The sequence below is a fragment of the Mirounga leonina genome, unplaced genomic scaffold, assembly GCF_011800145.1.
Source record: "Mirounga leonina isolate KUSES-001 unplaced genomic scaffold, KU_Mleo_1.0 Mir_173, whole genome shotgun sequence".
Taxonomy (NCBI): Eukaryota; Metazoa; Chordata; class Mammalia; order Carnivora; family Phocidae; genus Mirounga; species Mirounga leonina.
In genome coordinates, this window is record NW_023270447.1 from 51,486,647 (window position 1) to 51,499,684 (window position 13,038).

At 46.1% G+C, this 13,038-nt stretch overlaps 1 protein-coding gene across 4 annotated transcripts in view; it reads left to right on the forward strand.

The window, feature by feature from the left end:
• YIPF1 (Yip1 domain family member 1) overlaps positions 1-13,038 on the forward strand; it is a 36,579-nt gene that overhangs the window by 15,035 nt on the left and 8,506 nt on the right. For 2 of the 4 annotated variants that reach the window (XM_035018507.1, XM_035018505.1), the window contains 3 exons: positions 7-123; positions 3,048-3,214; positions 3,561-3,743. In XM_035018507.1, the coding sequence (XP_034874398.1) occupies positions 7-123; positions 3,048-3,214; positions 3,561-3,743 (467 nt within the window). Of the gene's footprint in view, positions 1-6; positions 124-3,047; positions 3,215-3,560; positions 3,744-8,789; positions 8,886-9,448; positions 10,050-13,038 lie in introns of those variants that run through there. The other 2 variants (XM_035018509.1, XM_035018508.1) reach the window with 2 other exon arrangements.

Genomic DNA, 13,038 nt, shown 5'->3' on the forward strand with positions numbered 1-13,038 from the left:
TTGCAGGCCCCTTTTGGATATGTGCCACGCTAGTCTTTGCCATAGCAATTAGTGGGAATCTTTCCAACTTCTTAATCCATCTGGGAGAGAAGACATACCATTATGTACCCGAATTCCGAAAAGGTTGGTGAATAGCTTGACTCATTTGGAATGCTTTCAGTTTGTAACCATGAGTTCCTTTTACTGCGCCCTTGGGCCCCTGTCTCTACGTGCTGCAGCCCTGGCTTTTTGTATTTAAGGATTCAAACATACTTATCATCTCAGAGTTACCACCCATCTATATAAATCTACATAATCTTTTATTGTGGTAAAATACACATACCATAAAATTTACCATTTTAACTCTCTTAAAGTATACCATTCAGTGGCCTTGAGTACATGCACAATATTGTGAATCCACATGTCTTTTGGAAAGCTGGAAGGCAAGGCCAAATAGCAATTGGAATTTATCCAAAGAAAAATGTGCAAAGTAAGTAAAGAGCAGTGTGCATGAAAGTCTCCATTGTAGCATTATTTGTATTATCCAGATGTTGGAAACAATAGGGGCATTGTTATTTAAGCCATGGTGACTCAACTAGCTGGGCTGGAGCCACTAATTATGAAGCACTTAGAACAATGTGGAAAACTGATAATCCAAAATTATGCCTATGCTGTTGGCAACTTGGTTACAGAGAAGTCTGCAAATGGTCAGGGTCTCGAAGGGAGAATGTAGAAAGGAGTTTGTCCTAGGGATGGGCTTGTGGATGACATTGTTTTAAAACTTCCTTTCTTGTGGCAGTATTGGATAATTATACAAATAAAGCAACAGACAACTTTTTAGGGACTTACAGATGACAGCCACCCCCCAATGAGGAAGTTTGGCTTTGTAGGAGATTGACATTGAAGTGCACAACTTCCTCCATTCTCTCCTTCCCTCCTTCCCTCCTCTCCCCCACCCCCTCTCCCCGCCCCGCTGCCTGCTTGCTGTCCTGTTTAGAGGCTGTAGATAGACCCTCTAAGAGCACAGTCTCCAGAACCAGGTCACTGGCTTCAAGTTCCAGTTCCATCACTCATTAGCTTCTGTGTGTCGGGCAAATTAGTTCATCTCTCTTGGCCTCAGATTCCTTATCAGTGAAATGGGAATAATAATACCTATATTATTGGACTCCTGTGAGAATAGAGTTGATGTGTGTAAAGAGATGGGAATAATGCCTTATACAAAAAAGAATTCCTACACAAACACGTATATGTGTGTATAGGGAGATATGCAATTACCTCTGTGTGTGTGTGTGTGTGTATGTGTCTCCATGTATCCTCCCTTTTACCTTCCAGGCCCATTTACATGGAGTCAGACCTGGATTCAGTTACAGCCCCATTTGTCAAATGACTCTGATTTGAGTTTAACTCAATAAATGTTATTCATGAGATATAGACCCTGCCTTCAAGTTGTTCAATGGTTAAGAAAGACAGGTAAAGGAATATTGTGGTAAGTGGGATGTATTAATTCCTGTATCAGAGGTATGTATAGGTGTATTGACAGAAGAGGGAATGACCCTGCCTGAGGGTCTGGAAGCTCAGGAGGGTTTTTATCTTTTCTTATCCTCCTTGGCTGGGCAGTATAAGGGAGTCATGATATGAATGTACCAGTAAGATAGTCGTTGACTCTGTCAATAAACATTTTTCCATTTTTTAAAAGATTCATTTATGAGAGAGAGAGTGGGGGGGAGGGGCAGAGGGAGAGAATTTTCAAGCGGACTCTCTGCTGAGCACAGAGCCCAACATGGGGCTCAATCCCATGACCCACGAGATCACGACCTGAGCCAAAACCAAGAGTCGGATGCCCAACCGACTGAGCCACCCAGGCGCCCCTAAACATTTTTCCATTTTATGTAAAGAGTATACATCCACAAAGTCAGATCCTGCTTCCACCACTTGTTATTTGACCTTGACCAAACCACTTAGCTTCTCTGATCCTGTTTCCTCATCTCTAAAATGAAGATGTAGATTATGTGAAATAATGTATTTACATATCAGTTAATAATAGAAAAGGCTACTTCTTGATTGAGCATTTATTATTTATCAATCAGTGTTCTATTTGTTTTAATTCATTTAATTCTAGTAATCTTATAAGGTAGTATACTATTTTATTCCCATTTTACAGATGAGGAAACTAAGGCAGGGAAGTTAAGTAATTCACTACTCAGGGTTACTTAGCTACAAGTGGCAGAGTTAGGATTAGAGTCCATGGAGTCCACATGTGGGGTCTGACTACATTGCCTGGGGTGCCGTTGTGCTTGCCAAGAGCGTTAAGTGCATCACCCTCTGATTTTGCTGTGGGAAAGGCTGGTGCCACGGGCTTAGCCACACTTACTGGTTGTCCACTCCAGAAGAGGGCAAATGAAGCCTCTGGAGCCTGGTGCTCCTGGAAGAGGAGGAAGGGACAGTAAAATGCTGAACGTTGCTGTTCTGAGGAGCCGCTACGCAGCATTTCCAGCACAGGCGCAGAATTACTTAGTGAAGAAAGTGAATGTGAGGAACATTTCGACCAATTCATCGATGAACTGAAACTCCCTACTTCAGGGATAGAAGGCCCTCTAAATAGCATGCACAGCCAGTTAATCTGTACCCAGGGCATTTTTAATAAAAATTTGCTCAAGAAATCAGCCTCAGCTCTTGTTAGCCGAGGAAAGAGGGTGTGTTCTTCTAGGGGGAGAGTTGGCTTTCGCTTGATCGAAATGCTTGGTATGTTTAAACACCTGGAGTGAGGCCCTCTGAAGTCTTTCAGTTGCATAATGCAGTTGTTTAATACTATGAGTTGTTAGTTACTAAACAAATTATAAAAGCCATAGGAGAGACCACTGGTCTTCACCACAAAGACGGTGCTGAAGATTTGTCAATTCAGGACCGTGATTGGGTGCCTACTCTGGGGCAGGTACTGTGCCAGGCGTAGTAAGACACGATCCCATGATCCAGTGAAGCAGGTGGACGTGTTAGGAAATAAGTCCAGGAAGGTATGAGAAGTGCGCTGATGGTAATTCGGACTGCCACCTTTGTCTTCTCATCCTCAGTGTCCATAGCGGCCACCATCATCTATGCCTATGCCTGGCTGGTTCCTCTCGCACTCTGGGGTTTCCTTATGTGGAGAAACAGCAAAGTTATGAACATCGTTTCCTATTCGTTTTTGGAGATCGTGTGTGTCTATGGATATTCGCTCTTCATTTATATCCCCACAGCAGTAAGTACCACACTTATTCTGAGTGACGCCCTGGGCTTCTCAGAAATTCAGCCGGCGTCATCATTTCTAGCCCAACACTGATGGGCACCTGAAAAATACCCTTTGAATTTAGAAGTTCAGCAGGAAGGGGGATAGGGAGCCAAGTGCCTTTGCTGGACCTCCAGCCCTTCGTTCTGAAAGCATTCACCTCAGTCTGCGTGCTGGGGTGTTTCTCCGGCTGAGACTGAGACGCCACGGTGACAGGGGGTGCCCAGTTGCCGCTGGGCTCAGGGGACTTTGTAAGCACAGGTGCCTGGAGTGACCAGATGCCTCCAATAAAGCCCTCCTCTCCCTCCTTTTCTCTCAGGTACTGTGGATTATCCCCCAGAAGGCTGTCCGTTGGATTCTAGTCATGATTGCGCTGGGGATCTCAGGCTCTGTCTTGGCAATGACATTTTGGCCAGCTGTTCGTGAGGATAACAGGCGCATCGCGTTGGCCACAATTGGCACAATTGTGTTGCTTCACACGCTGCTTTCTGTGGGCTGCTTGGTATGGTCTCATTCCTGTGATCTTCCTGTGTGCTTTATTTTTATTTATTTATTTATATTTTTTAAAGATTTTATTTATTTACTTGGCAGAGAGAGACACAGCGAGAGAGGGAACACAAGCAGGGGGAGTGGGAGAGGGAGAAGCAGGCTTCCCGCGGAGCAGGGAGCCCGATGCGGGGCTCGATCCCAGGACCCCGGGACCCCGGGACCATGACCTGAGCCGAAGGCAGACACTTAACCAACTGAGCCACCCAAGCGCCCCTTCCTGTGTGCTTTACATACAAATGCTGAAAGACCCCAAGCTGTTATTCACAATAATTCCTTTAAAACTGGCTGCATAAAATGAATATTGTTTTAAATAGACTGTCCTAAATGAGAAATGGTAAATTTATGAGAATTTGATGGTAATCGCTGGCTTTACCAAATTTCTGAAATTTGGTTACGATTCAGAGTGTGGCCAGAGGAAGTGGAGCTGGATGAGTGTCTATAATAGGTTGGGGTGCGGGGCTTGGTGGGGGAGTTCTGCCTTTGGATGTCTTTGCTGGTTTTCTGCGCATACCTAGAAAGAGTTTTGAAATTTATAGTTTCATAGGTAGAAAGCATGAGGATGAAGTCAAATTAGGAAAGAGGAGATATTTTTAAGGCGAGTAATGTTTAAAAGAGTTTTTGAGTTCATGCATTTGGGTGTCTTTTTAGGGAGAGCATGTCCTTTTGAGTCAGAAAGGCCCAGATCGGACACTGGCTCTTTTACTCACTGGCTGTATGAGCTTGGCCATGGTACCTAACTTCTCTGAATCTGAACGTCAATCTGTAACATGGGCATAGTATTTCCTGCCACATAGGGTTGTTCTGAGAATAAAATAAAATAGTACATATAAATATTTAATGTAGAACTTGTCCCACAAATACCCATAAATTAGGTCCCTTTCCCCTGATCCTAAGGAGATATGATTTTCTATCTGTGCACATTGTACACAAATATTTCGGTCCATGGCCTTAACAAGGCCTGACACAGGTTTTTAAAGAACTCCAAGTTGAGGAATGTTAAGGTCACTGATGAAGGAAAGGACGTACCCACGGGAAGATATCCATCCATCTCACCCATGTCCAGACTCTTGGTCAGGTTTTACAGTTGTGGGAGTAAGTATTTCTTTGGCACCATTTGATCTATAATATTTTTGTCTAGACAGCCTGGGTCATGCATAAGATCCCAATACTTGATCACTGAACGAGTCTCATAAAAAGTGCCAGGTTCTGAGACAAAGAGCTGGTTTACATATACTTTCCACATGTCTGAGCTTTAAATTCTTGAGACCTCTACAGGACTGTTGGTTTGACTCACGGCAGAGTGACACCATTAATTTCTGGCACTTGGAGCCCCCGGGCTGATCCCTTGTAATGCTGCTGCGACCCTCCTTGACCCTTCTGTCTGCTGAGGAAGAACATCCTGTCTCACTGTAGCCCTCTCACTGGTGTGTCCCCATGTCTCCCTTGAATTTTCTTCCCTATATACTTAGTTGAGGCATTGATGGAGAAAAGGAAGCAGGAAGAAGTGCTGCCTTGTTCAGTTGTGTAAAGGATCGAGAGGAGCATGGCAATCAGACTTTGGAGCAGGGAGGAGGAGGAGGGGGTGGTGGTGGTAAGAGTATTATTAAGAACCTATTTCATTTGGTGCGCATGGCAGGCTCTTTTACCTCCTATGCCTGTTCCTCCCTTTTGGGATAAATGACACTGACATTGGGACTTACCTGCCCATCTTGCTGCTCAGGAACTTGCTGGAAGAGAGCAATTAGAGGGAAGCAGAAAGAGTACTGCACTGGGCTTAGCACTGCGAGCCTAGGCGAGCGCTCTCTCTCAGAAACTTGGCTTTCTCCTCTGTCACGGAGATTAAAATTTTGTGGGCTTTTGTGAGGCTCAGTGAGATGGCTGTGAGAGCCCTTCATATACTGTGAAGGGTTCTTCAGATGTAAAGAAGTTACTAGAAGAGCCCTGTGTCATCTGAAGCTGCCAGGGCCCTTTCATGTGTGCCTCTCGCTGGCATCTTCCCGCCTCTCTCCAGAACATCTTTCCCATCATACACCTGGTTGGGAAGTTGGAGGAGACAAGGAGGCAGGAGAGAAGGCCTTGCCTGGTCCACTTCCAGGGGACTCCGGGGAGCCAGGCGCATTGGATGATGGAGCAGGGAGGGAATTGCAGGTATAGGACCCCTTTCTTGGAGGGGAGGCACAGTTTTCTCCTCCTCGAAGAAGGGAATGATTCCATGATCAGGTGTTTAGCCAGGGGCCCTCTGTGCCTGGAGTTTTGTTCTCCACACCAGAGCTGCCTCCTCTGTCATCTTCTGGAGATGTGCAGTGCAAGAGGCTGAAGCAGAGATGAGGAGACGGGGTCTGGTCCCAGCTCCCTCACCCCTGCTTTGGATATTTCCCCTCTCTGAACCCCACCTCCTCACTTAGAAAAAGGAGCTGCAGGAGCATCTTTACTCTTGCAAGGATTGAATGTGCAACTTGAACAACACAAGCCGAACACAAGCAAGACATTATTTTTATTGGAAGGGCAGGGAGAAGACTTGGCAGTGGAGGGGCACTGACTGACCCAGACAGCGTGGCTTCCCACTCTGCCCTGGGGAGCACAGATTGCCATTTTTGCCTCAATGTTCTGAAGCGTATGCCAGCACTCTACCTGCCGAGGGCCCCCCGGTGCTCATGGCTGTGCGCTGTTGGTAGCGGGACACTCCTGGCGGGGATGACTAAGGAAGCCCGGAAGGGTGCGTCCTTGGCTGGCGGGTAGATGTACAAGCCTGTGTTTGCGGGGGTTACTGCTGATAGTCGACCGTCCCGTGCCCTCGCTCTCTGCCAGGTGACACTCCTGGCCTGACTTCTAGAAAACCTGATGGTTCATCCTGACGCCTCCATGGTGCCTATATCTAGACGGGGCGTAGGCTAGGTGCCAAATAGCAGGCCGCTCCACAGAAGAGAAGAACATAGACTTTGGAGCCGGACACAGCTGGATTGAAACCCTAGCTCAGACACAGGGTTGTGTAGCCTTGGGAAAATCTCCATCTCTTTGAGCCTCCACTTGCTCATCTTTAAAATGGGGATAACATTGGGTGCCTGGGTGGCTCAGTTGGTTAAGCGACTGCCTTCGGCTCAGGTCATGATCCTGGAGTCCCGGGATCGAGTCCCGCGTCGGGCTCCCTGCTCGGCAGGGAATCTGCTTCTCTCTCTGAACCTCCCTCCTCTCATGCTCTCTATCTCATTCTCTCTCTCAGATAAATAAATAAATAAAAAATCTTTAAAAATAAAATAAAATAAAATGGGGATAACATTGCCTATTATTAATGATCTAGTATGTGCCTGGTGCACAGTAGGCACTCCCCAAATGGTAACTGTGGTTGTTACTGAGTATTTGTGGCATTAATGAACTAACGAGTCATAGAATTATAGTTGCCCTTAGAGGCAATTTTTTCTAATCCCTTTGTTTTACACATTAGAAAACAGGCTCAGAGGGGTGGAGCGACTTGTCCAAAGTTACAGTGTGAGTTACTAGCAAAGACAAGTTTAGACCCTGGCCTCTTGGCTCATTCCATCTGATGAGGGCCTCCTCCAGGAGCCTGGAAGAAAGGCACGGCTCCTGCACCATGGGGGGCGCTTTGTGGCTCTGTGCACACAGCATCGAGATAGCTGGAGGGGCCCAACACTAGCAGCATGGCCCCTGTCCCCCACCCCCTTAAGTTAAGAACAATTCTTTCCCCACCTCAGAAAGCAGGTGCCAGAACGGGCCCTGGGAAGAAGGCTTTTAGAGTTAATAAGATTGCTCTGGGAATGTGACAAGCTAAGGGGGCTCCGCAGCTAGAAACTTGGAAATGGATTGTTGAAGAGTTCACACAGAACAGGAGTGTTGGGGAAAGCTCCAGTGTGTCGTCTTAGTGCCCCCTTCTGGCTGATAGAGAGTAGAGCTGGTGAAATGGTTCTTGATTTGGCTTTTTGTCCTTTTACCTTCCTCATGCCATGACTCCAAGGGAGAGTCACAAGTGTGCAGTGACCCCTGACTTATTAAGGTATTCCCCTTACTTTGAACAACCCAGGTATTTTCCTGGGCTAAAGTCGGATTCTCAGACTTTGAGACAGGTCAGAAGATCCTCTTTATTTTTTCTCCCTCTTCTACCTCTTCCTGATTTTTTTTTCTATTTAAGATTTTATTTATTTATTTGACAGAGAGACAGATAGTGACAGAGATAGTGAGAGAGAGCACAAGCGGGGAGGAGAGGGAGAAGCAGGCTCCTGCTGAGCAGGAAGCCCAACATGGGGTTCGATCCCAGGACCTTGGGATCATGACCTGAGCCGAAGGCAGACGCTTAATCGACTGAGCCACCCAGGCGCCCCTACCTCCTCCTGATTTTTGACAGTGAAATTGTAGATGGTGACTGGAATCACTTATCAGACCTTTCTTTTCCAAGCTGGAGAATTATGAGGTCAGGCCTGCCTGGCACTTTCTTGTAAAGGTCCTTACCAAGAGCCAGCTAGTTTAGCAGCAATCTGTTGTAGCTCAGTTTCTTTATATGGATTGTTTACATCGTGGGCCAGACCCTGAGTGAGAGGCTGGTGGCACAGGAACAGGAAGGACACAGTCTTTGCCCTGGAGGAGAGACTGGATGATGTGGCAATGAAGAGCCTGAGCCTTGGAGTCAGAAAGACCCAACTCTCCCATTCGCTAGCCGTGTGCACCAGATGGAATGACAGCCTCTCTGAGCCTCCGTTTCTCATTTGTCAAATGAGGATAATAATAGCAGCCTTACGGGGTTCTTACGCAGATTAAGTCCTATGGAGGAAGTGGCCAGTAGACGGTGGCTACACTTTAAAAAGTTACTCATAGTAGAGTAAGTGAGATGGACAGAAACAGAGTCGGTTGTAGTTCAGTGGGTTGACAAGCGTGGCAGAGGGAAACGTAGGGGCCCCGGGGAGCCCAGAAATTGTATCAGCTTGGAGTCTAGAACACTCGAGCAGACCATTGTGTTTTAACTCCCCTCATGGGTTTCCTCTTCCTGCAGGCATACTTTTTTGATGTGCCAGAGATGGACCACCTCCCAACAACTACAGTTGCTCCAAACCAAACAGTTGCAACAGCCAAGTAGCTAAAGAGGAAAGTAAGAGATTATATTTTTATGGCGTTTTTTGTGGTTTGGCGCAGTAAAAAATGGGCAAGTGCATCACTTCTCAAACTGCTAGCATCAAGAACCAAGAGGGCCAGACCCTTTTGTCTTCCTGTGTGATTCACTAAGGCATTTGTGCACGAGCATGTCTGTATCTATACGGCCTCAGCTGTGAGATCCACATGGTCCTGGCTTGATAGATTTGGGAGAGGTGAGCTCTTAGCTTCTTCATTAGAGGAGCTCCTTCCTGCCTTTTGGCTCCACATCCCCTCTCCTCTGCTCTCTGTCCCCTTCCCGGGAGCACAGTATGGGTTTATTCTATTTGGTTACAGTCCTGGTGGTTTTTCTAGTTTCCCTGTGACTTCTCAACCTGGCCTCAGACCCTGAGTGTGACTTCTCTTGAATTACTCATAGGGTTCTCCAAAGCCTACAAATTCTCATGCCTGGTTTGCTCTCTGGCCTCTCAGATGATTCTACTTCGTGGTTAGCTCAGTAGGTTAGTGTACAGGAAGAAGAGCCAATTCCTCCATGGCTCATTCCTTGCCTCCCTGTTCCAGATCCTCAGTGTACCAAGGCTGCCGCCATGCTGAACTTCTTGCCATTGCCAGAACACGTATGCCTTTGCACTTGCTGTTCCAGATGTCTGAAATGGTCCCTCTCTTCCAACAGTCATCATTTACCTCGTGATCCCATTATACCTTGTAATGTATATCACTGTTAATGGTGCTGGAAACACTAATTCTTCACTGTTTGTGTGTCCATCTGCATATTCATTTGTTCATTCATTGATTCATTTGTCCTCCATGGACTGGTATGCCTCTCCAGTTCGACTCAGCAACATGAGAACAGGAAATGGGTATTACCCTGCATCTTCATTGCTCACCACAAGACCTGGTGTATAGGGGGTGCTCAGTAAATGTTGGTGGAGTGAATGAATGAAGCCATGATCTCTGCACATGATCTCCCTGTGGGCTGAGAACCTTCAGTCTGTTTTGTAATCACAGGGTGACCTTCTCTCCCAGAGCAACAGGGTGTGGTGCAAAGACCAGGGCCTTTAGAGTCAAATGGAGCTAAAATGAAATCCTGGTGCCACCACATACTAGCAGTGTTCCTGGGGCAAGGAACTTACTGTCTCTGAGCCTCAGCCAACATAACTATGGAAGAAGAATGATACAACCCATACAATAAGACTGTAGTGAAGATTAGAGATCATGTCTATAAAAGCTCCTGGCTCATAGTTAAGGTGCTCAGTGACAGAATCAAGCTACTGCTCCTCTGAGAGTGGGTCTGTATTTTTGTTGAAATTTGGTGGTTCTCACTGACTTTACCTTGACCCTTTATTTCCTTTTTGTAAAACCAAATAGATTTTCCCTCTTAGTTGAGGAATTTGGGTTGCGGGCCTTGCAGGTTGACAAGATGTGGTTGGTCAAAGACACCTCTGGTGGTCTTGTTGGTAAGACAGTTGCTCTGGCCAATGGAATGCCTAGGGAACTATTGTAAATGCCCCAGCCCACCTTCTCCTCTTCCTCCTTTCACATGGGGATGTGATGATGTTAGAATCAAAGGTCAGAGCCCTTGGAGACAGGATGGGCTTCCCTTCCCCTTTTACCATAAGGAAGCTGAGGCCAAGAGAGAACAGTGCCTTGTCCAAGGCCATCCCAGAGTTTTGTGACAAACTAACATGTGTATATCACATTCTGTTCTACAAAATACTATCTAGATAACTCTCTCTTTGTCCACTGTTAGCAGCCTTGTTGACGCCATTGTATAGTAAGGAAGCTGGACTTAGGAAGTTTGAATTGACTAAGATCACCTACCTCTTAAGAGGCAGAGCTGGGACTCAAACCCAGGGATCCTGGAGCCGTTTCTTGAGGTTTTTCCACTTTACCACTTTTAAGGCTGATGTTCTTTTTACTGCTAAAATTTGCAGGCTTCCACTGCTGGCCTTTGGCCTCTTTTTTGGAGCCCTCCTTTGCTGTTCTATAGATGCTTCAGTTCAGAGAATCCATACTTATTTGCTTGTGTAATCTCTCAGGAATTTGAGGGCTGTATTAATTATCTATTGCTGCCTAACAGTATTGCCTCAGACCTAACACCTTAAACAATACCCATTTATTAGTTCAGTTTCTGTGGATCCGAGTCTGGGCATAGCTTAGCTAGGTTCTCTCCTTCAGGTTCTCTTACAAGGCTGCACTCAAAGTGTTGGCCAGGGCTGGGGTCTCATCTGAAAGCTGGACTGGAAGGATCTTCCTCCAAGCTCACCAGGTGTTGGCAGGATTCACTTCCTTGTGGTCTGTTAGACTGAGGGTGCTCCTTGCTAATTGTCAGCTGGAGGCTGTCCCCAGTTCCTTGCCACATAGGATGGCTGACTTCATCAAAGCCGTAAATGGAGATAACAGACAGTCTATTAGGAAGACAGAATATAAGTGACGTAAAGTAACCGTGGAAATGATACCTATCAGCTCTCCCGTATTCTTTTGACTAGACGCAAGTTGTAAGTCTTACCTACACTCAGGGGAGGGCATTACTCAAAGGCATGAATACGTGGAGGCAGGGATCATTGGAGGGCATTTTTATTTTATTTTATTTTTCAGCTTGATTAAGGTTTTCTTAACAAAGAAAATTGTAAGATACTTAAAGTATACATTGTGATGATTTGATAGACATATACATTGTGTGGAGGCCATTTTGCAGTCTGTCTGCCACAAGCACATACCCTAGTAATATGTGTATGTTTGTTTACATATTCTGTTGTCAGTCCATATAGTAACTATTAAAATTTAATTTTTTTTTGATGAAAAATAAATATTAATAGAAGTTCTAAAATTTTTCTTCCATTACCTCAGTGGGTTGTTTTTACAACCCAGTGCCTTAGAATGAGCTTGTGGTAGCTTGTTTCCCTTATGGTTTGATTGTCTACACGCTTGTGAAGCTCCTCTTGCAGATGGATTTCACTGACTGTTAGTAGAGAAGGCCCTGGGGCAAGGTGGGTCTCTTCCTGAGATTGAGGTCCATGGGAAAGGGATTGAGTCTGATTGGACTTGAACTCCCCAGTGCTTGGCCTAATGCCTGCCTGGCACAGACAGAGCGAGTGCTCAGTTAATGTTGGGTAGTTGGAGGTGACCCTTTGTAAGATTAAGGCAAGAGGGTGCTGTGGGCTTTTATCAGAGGTGTCTTGGCTCACAGAGCCCTTATTTACTCTCTCACTCAGTGTTTACTTGAGGCTGTTCTGTGGCCCCCATGGGTCAGGCATTGGGGACCTAGAAAATCAAATACAGTCTGCCTCAGGGAGCCTTGGTCCATGGGTAAAACAGCTAAACAGAATAAACAGACTGTGTTTTTAGAGAAGTGCCCTACCCAATTTGTGAATTGATGAGCATGGTGGGAGCACAGAAGCAGTGACTCATTTGGCTTGAGGGAAGGCTTCATAGAAGGGGTCTTGTTTGAGCTGGGCCCTGAAGGTTGAGCAGAAGCAATCAATTACCTGTTTTTCTGAAGAGAGTAGTCAGCTTCCCATGGCATTTGGGAAGGTAGAAGTCATAGGTTGTTCATTTGGGACACAGTGATGTGATGTGGGCTCACATCCCTGAGAACAAGAAAATCTGAGCCCAGCTGGAGGACAGAGGTAGAGCCCACAATGGCAACAGTTGCTTGGGTCTCTCTGGGCTGAGAATACCTGACATCGACCTGGTGAGGGGCTCTTTCAGCCTGCTCCTGTGTTAGGACTCGAGTTCTTTCCTTACATTTTGTTATGAAAGCTCCAGGCCAATGTCCCAGGTGCTCCAAACCTTCAGAGAGTCAGAAGCTGGTGTTTGAGAAAAGCCTGGTCCTCAGGGCCTTTGCAGACCTCCCACCCTGATTTATATAGATTTGACACCTTTGGGCTTTGCTCAGATCTATAAACTTGGGCATCAGTGTGTCCATTTGGGTGTCAAGTCTCCAAATGAGATAGTGATGAAGAGTTTCTTTGGAGCTTCCCTGGCAGAAGCATCAATCGCTTTGCCAATGAGAGGGCTGTCCAGAGGCCCAGGCTCTGCGGATTTATGAGCTGCCTGTGCCTTCTACTGTAATCTCTAGACTCCCAGCTTTCACTGAAAAAGAATGGCTTCTAATCTCACAGATAACCTTCCTCATGTAAATCTGCACA